Source organism: Ornithorhynchus anatinus, chromosome 10, assembly GCF_004115215.2.
Source record: "Ornithorhynchus anatinus isolate Pmale09 chromosome 10, mOrnAna1.pri.v4, whole genome shotgun sequence".
Taxonomy (NCBI): Eukaryota; Metazoa; Chordata; class Mammalia; order Monotremata; family Ornithorhynchidae; genus Ornithorhynchus; species Ornithorhynchus anatinus.
The window spans coordinates 58410929-58419092 of NC_041737.1; the positions used below are offsets into that span (position 1 = coordinate 58410929).

An 8164-nucleotide genomic window follows, 5' to 3' on the forward strand; every position below is an offset into this window, starting at 1 on the left:
TGAAAGAGCACTGAATTCCTCAGGACCTCCTGGAACGGAGGAGGTGGTTGAGGCTACAGCCTCAAGGATATCAGGGACCTGAACCAGAGGAGAATAAGCCAAGAACCTGGGCCGTGAAAGCTGCAGAGAAACAGCATGACCTAGAGAAAGAGCCTGGGCTTGAGAGTCAGGAGACCTGGGTTCCAATCCCAGTTCTGCCATTTGCCTGCTCTGTAATCTTGGGCAAGTTACTTCACTTCTCTGTGCCTAAGTTTTCTCATCTGTAAAACAGGGATTCAGTGCCTCTTCTCCCTCCCATTTTTAGACTGGGAGCCCCGGGAAGGGCAGGGACTGGGTCCAACCAGATTATCTTGTATCTACACATGCTTAGTACACTGCTTGGCACATAGTAAGCGCTTTACATATCCCACAATCATATTATCATCTCCTCATGAAGTAGAACCTCTGCCGCCTTGGGTGTTTGGGCCCACCTCTGAGGACTCTTCACCCAAGCTTCAGAGCTGAGGCTGTCCTTGGTACAGCAGTAAACACCTTTCACTCTGGGTCAGTAAAAAGAGGCACTTCAGGCCCCGCCCTCCCTCCCCTTCCTCTCTGTACACAGGACCTAATGATTAATAATAATAATTGTGGTATTTGTTAAACTCTTCCCTCCCCTCCTTTCTCCCAGGCTCCCCACCCCATCCCTCCTCTCTTCCTTCCTGTGTCCCTACCCCACCCCCAGCTTTTCCCTCTTAACACTGATTTCTCTCCTTTCTCCTTCTCAGATCAGGCAGACGTCCTGATGGGAAATCAGACCAGAGTGACTGAGTTCATCCTCCTGGGGCTGACGGACAGCCCTAAGTGGCAAGCGGTGATTTTCTTCTTTCTGTTTGTCACCTATGCGCTGAGCATCACCGGGAACCTGACCATCTTCAACCTCACTCTGCTGGACTCCCGCCTCCACACCCCTATGTACTTCTTCCTGCGCAATTTCTCCTTCCTGGAGCTCTCCTTCACGTCCGCCTGCATTCCCAGATTCCTGGTTACCATCGCCACAGGGGACAGGACCGTCAGCTTCGCGGGCTGTATGACCCAGTTCTTCTTCGTCATCCTGCTGGGGGCGACGGAATTTTTCCTCCTGACTGCCATGTCCTACGACCGCTACGTCGCTATCTGCCGGCCGCTGCACTACACGACAGTCATGAGCCGGGGCGTCTGCGTCCTTCTGGTCCTCTGCTCCTGGTTGGTCAGTTTCCTGGTCACCTTTCCCACGACCATGCTGACCAGCCGACTCGACTTCTGTGGACCTAACATCATTGACCATTTCAGCTGCGACTATGGACCCCTCCTGCAGCTCTCCTGCTCCGACACGAAATTCCTGGAACAGATGTTTTTCCTTTTGGCCTTGGGGACACTCCTGGTCACCCTGGCACTAGTGACCATGTCCTACATGGCCATCTTCTGCGCCATCCTGAGACTGCCCTCCGCCCAGCAGAGGAGAAAGGCCTTTTCCACATGCTCCTCCCACATGGTCGTGGTCTCCATCTCCTATGGCAGCTGCATCTTTATGTACATCAACCCATCTCCCAAGGCAGGGGTCGCCTTCAACAAGAAGGTGGCGGTGCTCAACACGTCTGTGGCCCCCATGCTGAACCCCTTCATCTACACCCTACGAAATCATCAGGTCAAGCAGGTCCTCAGGAACCTGGTGCGCCGGATTGAGTTTTCCTCCAGGAAATGAGAGGAGTCAGGGTGGGATGGGGCAGTCCCCCATAAAGAAAAAGCTTCAGGAAGTGACTTTCTAGATTTTAGTTTCCACCTTTCAATCAATCAGTCAGTAGTGTTTATTAAGTCTTACTGTATGCAGAGCATTGTATTAAGCGCTTGGAAGAGAACAATATAGCATAATTGTTTGACAAATTCCCTCCAGAATGAGATTCATGCCTAGGCGGGGAGACAGACATTAATGTAAATAAATAAATTAGGGATATGGACATAAGTGCCGTGAAGCTGAGGGAGGGGTGAGTAAAGGGAGCAAATCCAATTATCTCCTGCTCCCTTCCCTTCCACCTGTATGAACCTCCCCAGACTCCTCCTTCCTCCTCAACCCCTCACAACTCTGGCCAACCACTTGGACTCTGGACCCTAAACCTTCCCTTCTGACCCAGTCTCGCTGCTTCTGTGCTCTCCCCTTCAAGCCCAGCTCTTCCAGAAAGCCTTCCTGGATTCAACCGGCAGGGTTAGTGGAGGTTCCCTTCATTGGGTGACCCACACACACACATGCACACACACACACATAGACACTCTCCTTCCCCTCTACATCTGAAGCAAAATGGGCCAGGAAGTCACCCAAGGAATCCCCTCAGCAAGATGGGTCCTACCCTAACCTTTCTCTGAGATTGGAACCAACAACTCAGTCAGTCAGTCAGTCTGTCATTTGTATTTATTGAGAGTTTACTAAGCACTTGGTAGAGTACAGATTCCAGAGCCACATCTTGGTAGAGCCAGATTCCACCCCTCCCTGGCCCTGCAATGGGAAATAGGGCTCAGGAAAAAGCAGCATAGTCTAGTGAGTACAGCAGGTGCCTGAAAGTCAGAAGGACATAGGTTCTAACCCTGGCTCTGCCACTTGTGACTTGGGCAAGTCATTTAACTTCTCTGTGCCTCAGTTACCTCATCTGTAAAATGGGAATAAAAACTGTGAGCCCAATGTGGGACGTGGACTGTGTCCAACCTGATTAGTATGTATCTACCCCAGTGCTTAGTACAGTGCCTGACACACAGCATGGCTTAGTGAATAGAGCAGGGTCCTGGGAATCAGAAGGACCTGGGTTCTAACCCCAGAACCGCCACATGTCTGCTGTTTGACCTTGAACAAGTCACTTAATTTCTCTGTGTCTCAGTTACCTCATCTGTAAAATGGAGATAAGAGTGTAAGCCCCATGTGGGGCAGGGACTGTGTCCAAACTGATTAACTTGGACCTACCCCAGATTTTAGAACAGTCCTTGGCAAATAGTAAGAGTTTAACAAGGACCATAATTATTAAATACCATCAAAAAAAAAAGAAAGGACGGGGCTCACAGGGCAACAGCAGTAGCAGCAGCAGCAGAGACCAAGACCGAGGAGCAGAGGGGTGGGGGGAATGACCCATCTGACCCAGCCAGCAATTCAGTAAGCTTTCTGACTGTGTAAGACCCCTGCTCTTCAGGCTCTGGCTCTCCCCTGTCTCCACCCTACCCCCAATAAGATCCTTGGAACAACCCTACGCTCGACGTTGCCTAGGAAACACAGGGAAGGGTTGGGGAAGTATCTTCCCATCGGCTCCTCCCTGAGTCCCCATGGAGGGGGACCCTGGGGCCAGCAGGGGTATAACTGAGGGAGGGACCCGGAAGAGCTCGTTTATCGGCTAGAGGGAGAAACATCTGAGTAGCTTCAGTGACTCTGCCTGGTTCTGACGCCCTCTTGCCCTCTATTTTCATCACCTGAGGGAAGCCCAGGCCTTGTCCACAGGTGAGCAAAGAGCAAGGGCCCCGAGTGGTCCCTGGTGGAGGGAGGAAGGGTCTCGGTGAGTACCAGTTTCAACAGCGCAGTGGGGTTTGTCAACAATTGTTCCCATCTCAAGAGGCCTTGGTTTTCCTATCTGTGAAATGGGAGGAAACATCATCACTCTGGGCTTTTTGGCAAGGGATGAGGCAGGCACAAAAGTGAACAGCCCAAGATAATGGGAATGTGGGTGAGTGTACTTGAGGGAGCAGTGGGTTTGTGAAATCGAGAATGTTTGTGTGCTTGAATGTGAGAGAGTGGGAGAGAGGGACAGAGAGAAAGGGACAGATTATAGGAGTCACTGTGTGAATGAGTGGGGGTTTGGGAGTGGAAGAGTGTATATGGAGGGGGTGTATGTGAGAGAGTTTGTGGATGGGTGGTGTATGTGGAGAGGGTGTATGCGAGAGAGTCAGTGGGAGAGTGGCATGTGTAGAGTGGGCGTATGTGAGAAAGAGTTTGGGGGTGGGTGTGCCTGTGGATATACTTGCATGTGCACTGTTGATGGGTCACTGTTTGTTATTCCAGTAACATGATCCAGAGTCCTGGGGTTTCAAGAGGAGGCTGGGACCTGCCGGCACCCCGCCCTTGTTCTGACTCCCTGAATCTCTCCCCCAGGTTAAAGAATTTCTCCACCAAGTCAGAGACTCTCTCTGCCATATCAGGAAGTATCTCCATCGTGTCAGAAGAAGTCTCTTCCCCAGGTCAGAAAGACTCTCAGACATTTCAGGGAATATCTTCCCCAGATCAGAGGAAGCATCTTCCCCAGATCAGAGAGTCTTTCTGTCATGTTAGGGAGCATCCACTATTCAATCAAATCAGTCAGTGGAATTTGTTGAGTGCAGAGCACTGTAGTAAGCACTTGGAGACTGCAATACAATAGAATTAGTAGACATAATCCCTGCCCACAAGTAGCTTACAGTCTAGAGAGGGAAACAGACAATAAAATAAACTGCTCATAGAGGGAATGAGAGACAATAAGGACACTTATATAAGTGCTATGTTGGTGATTATCAAGTGCTTCAGCAGTACAAATCCAAGCAGTATGCGTAGTGGATAGAGCACGGGCCTGGGAGTCAGAAGGTCATGTGTTCTAATCCCGGCTCTGCCACTTGTCTGCTATGTGACCTTGGACAAATCACTTGACTTCTCTGGGCCTCAGTTACTGATTGTGAGCCCCACGTGGGACAACCTGACTACCTTGTATCTACCCCAGCACTTAGAACAGTGCCTGGCACATAGTAAGCGCTTAACAAATACCATAATTATTATTATTATTATTATTATTAAATGCAAAGGCAACACAGCAGGTAGGAGTGAAACGAATAGCAAAAAATGAGGGCTTAGTCAGAGGAAGCCTCTTGAAGGAGATTTAATTGTAGGAGGGCTTTGAAGGTGGGGAGAGTGATGGTCCATCAGATCTGAAGGGGGAAGTTGTTCCATGCCAGGGGAAGGATGTGGGCAAGGGGTAGACTGCAGACTGCAGACAGCAGAGACTGAGATACAGTGAGTAGGCTGGAGTTAGAGGAGCTAGGTAAGTGTTCTGGTTTGTAGCAGATCCGCTGAGTGAGTGCCTTTAAATTGATGGTAAGGATTTTTGTGTGATATGGAGATGGATGAGCAGCAAGTGAAGGTTTATGAGGAGTGGCGAGATATGGATTGAATTTTTTTTTTGAAAAACCATCCGGGCAGCAGAATTAAATAAGAACTAGAGTGGGGAAAGACAGGAGGCAAGGAGGTCAGCAAAGAGACTGATGTAGTAATAATGTTGGTATTTGTTAAGCACTTACTATGTGCCGAGCACTGTTCTAAGCGCTGGGGTAGCTACAGGGTAATCAGGTTGTCCCACGTGAGGCTCACAGTTAATCCCCATTTTACAGATGAGGTAACTGAGGCCCAGAGAAGTTAAGTGACTTGCCCACAGTCACACAGCTGACAAGTGGCAGAGCCAGGATTCGAACCTATGACCTCTGACTCCCATGCCCGGGCTCTTGCCACTGAGCCTTGCTGCTTCTCTAGTAATAATAGTAGTAATCGAAGCAGGATGATTGGATGCTTGGATCTGCGTGAGGGCAGTTTGGATAAAGAGATAAAGGCAGACTTAAGAGATGATGAGACGGTAGAATGACAGGATTTAGTGACAAATTGAATTTGAGAGTTGAATGAGAAAGATGAGTCTAGAGTACTGCCAAGGTTACGGGCTTATGAGATAAGGAGGATAGTGATGTTGTCAACAGCGATGGGAGAGTCAGGGGGAAAATAGCATTTGAGTACCTCCTCCAGGTCAAATAGTCTCTCCCCAAGGTTTTAGAGTCTCTCCTCCTTCAGAGAATCTCTCCCTGCTGTCAGAGAGCCTCTTTTCAGGCGGTCAGGCAGTCCCTTCCCTGTCAGAAAGCCTCTCCTTGTGTCAAAGAGTGTCTCTCCCTCTGTCAGAGGGAATCTCTCTCCCATGTTAGAGGGTCTCTCTTCCCCATGACAGGGAGCTCCAGAAAGAGGGCTAGGCCCCAGGAGTGACTGTCAGAGAACCCCGTATCTACGGGCACCCCGGGGCCGGGGGAGGCAAAGGGATGTCCAAATGGGCAGTGTCCCATGACCCTCTTCTCTCCCTCCCCGATTCCGCCAGGCCTCCAGATCCCAGCCTGCCCTCATGGGCATGGCTGACGAGAACCGCACGGCCCTGACGGAGTTCCTCCTTCTCAGTTTCTCCGACTTCCCGGACCTGCGAACCCCCCTCTTCAGCGGAGTGCTGGCCGCCTACCTGGCCACCCTTCTGGGCAACGCGCTCATCATCCGCGTCACGCTGGTCGACCGTGCGCTCCACTCTCCCATGTACTTCCTGCTGCGCCACTTGTCGTTCCTCGAGATCCTCTACACCACGGATGTGGTGCCCAAGACACTGGTCGACCTGCTGGCCCTCCGACCGGCCATCTCCTTCGGCGGCTGTGCAGCCCAGATGTTCTTCTTCATCGTCCTGGGCATCACCGAATGCTGCCTGCTGACCGCCATGGCCTACGACCGCTACGTCGCCATCTGCCGTCCTCTCCACTACCCTCGGCTACTCAGTCGGCCGGCCTGCCTGCGCCTAGTGGGGACCTCCTGGGTCCTGGGGGTCCTTACGGCCTCCACCCACACCTCCCTCATCTTCTCCCTGCCTTTCCGCGGGACCCCTACCATCCACCACTTCCTGTGTGACATTCTGCCCGTGCTGCGTCTGGCCGGATCTGGTCGGCAGCACAGCGAGGCCTCCGTGCTAGCAGCCACCGTGGTATTCATCCTGGCCCCTTTCTCCCTAATCGTCGCCTCTTACGCCCGCATTGCCGCCGCCATCCTCCGCCTGGCCTCGTCCTCGGGCCGCCGCCGGGCCTTCTCCACCTGCTCCTCGCACCTCCTGGCCGTCTCGCTCTTCTTCCTCACCACCAGCGTCACCTACCTCCGGCCGCGGGCCTCCTCCTCTGTCGCCACCGACAGGGTGCTAAGTCTCTTCTACACCGTGGTCACCCCCATGCTCAACCCTGTCATCTACACCCTCAGGAACAAAGAGGTGGTGGGAGCCTTGGACCGCATGTTGAGGAAGCAGAGGCCGGGGGTCGGGTGGGGAGGTGCTCTCTTGGCTCTCTCCTCTCGAGGGTTTTGAGGGATAGGATCTTCTCCTCTGGGGATTCAGGCTCCTTCCCACTCGCTCGAGAGGATCCCAGGAGCGAGGCAGGAGACAGTGGGGCTCAAGCAGCGTGGCTTAGTAGATAGAACACAGACTTGGGAGTCGGAGGTCATGGGTTCTAATCCCATCCGCCACTTGTCAGCTGTGTGACTTTGAGCAAGTCACTTAACTTCTCTGTGCCTCATCTGTAAAATAGGGATTAAGACTGTGGGCCCCCCGTGGGACAGCCTGATTACCTTGTATCTTCCCCAGCGCTTAGAACAGTGTTTGACACGTAGTAAGCGTTTAACAAATACCATAATCATCATCATCGTGGAGAGGGGGATCTGACTCCCTGGGTGACCTCGATGAGCTGCAGCTGGGGGGATAGAGGTTAGACCAAGGGACTGTTGAGAGAACTCCGGGTGTGTTTCGGGGAAAGCAGGGGAGTTTCCTTCTCTAGAGAGGCTGACGGGGGAGGGTGATCCCCCTAGGAGGCAAGCGGATTAACTAAATGACCTCAGGGGGTGGGGCGATTAGTGGTCGTGTGGCGACTAAACCGGGGACCAATTAAGGTCCCGGGGCCATGGAGAAGGAGCGGTCCAGGTGGCGAAGATTGAAACTGGGTTTCTCCCAATCCCTCCCACCCTCTCCGCCTCCCCCAGAAAGAGGGACCTTCGCTCGGAACCAAGGACAGCAGTTTGGGCTCCCTGTGATCTCGGGCTGCGCCTAGGCGAGCGGTAAAACGCGCTGCGCACAAGGACGGGGGTCGGGCTCCTCCCACCACAGCCCCACAAGCCGACACCGCGTCGACCAGTTGAAAGAGAGTCACCGTCCCTCCCTCCCACAGAGAAGGGTGTGTGTGGATGTCTGTGTGTGTGTGAGAGAGAGAGGAAGAGAGAGAAACCTGTAGAAATGTGTTCTTGGGAGTGTGTTTATCTGGATATGTTTGTGAGCCTGTGGAGGGGGGAGGGGTGTGGGTGTGTGTTTGTGTGAGTTTGTGTGTG

General features: G+C 52.5%; 2 protein-coding genes across 2 annotated transcripts; both read left to right on the forward strand.

The window, feature by feature from the left end:
• Nucleotides 1-772: 772 nt before the first annotated feature.
• LOC114814696 (olfactory receptor 6C4-like) lies at nucleotides 773-1720 on the forward strand. Its single transcript, XM_029073781.1, has one exon. The coding sequence runs from the start codon at nucleotides 782-784 to the stop codon at nucleotides 1718-1720; it is 939 nt and encodes a 312-aa protein (XP_028929614.1). The 5' UTR covers nucleotides 773-781.
• A 4453-nt stretch (nucleotides 1721-6173) lies between these two features.
• LOC100087808 (olfactory receptor 10P1) lies at nucleotides 6174-7154 on the forward strand. The gene has a single exon (XM_001517598.2). It carries the CDS (start codon nucleotides 6174-6176, stop codon nucleotides 7152-7154), a length of 981 nt encoding a protein of 326 aa, XP_001517648.2.
• The last annotated feature ends 1010 nt before the right edge of the window (nucleotides 7155-8164 follow it).

What these genes read in the sequence shown, in the direction of transcription:
- LOC100087808 (XM_001517598.2), top strand. Translation starts at nt 6,174, where the DNA reads ATGGCTGACGAGAACCGCACGGCCCTGACGGAGTTCCTCCTTCTCAGT.
- LOC114814696 (XM_029073781.1), top strand. Translation starts at nt 782, where the DNA reads ATGGGAAATCAGACCAGAGTGACTGAGTTCATCCTCCTGGGGCTGACG.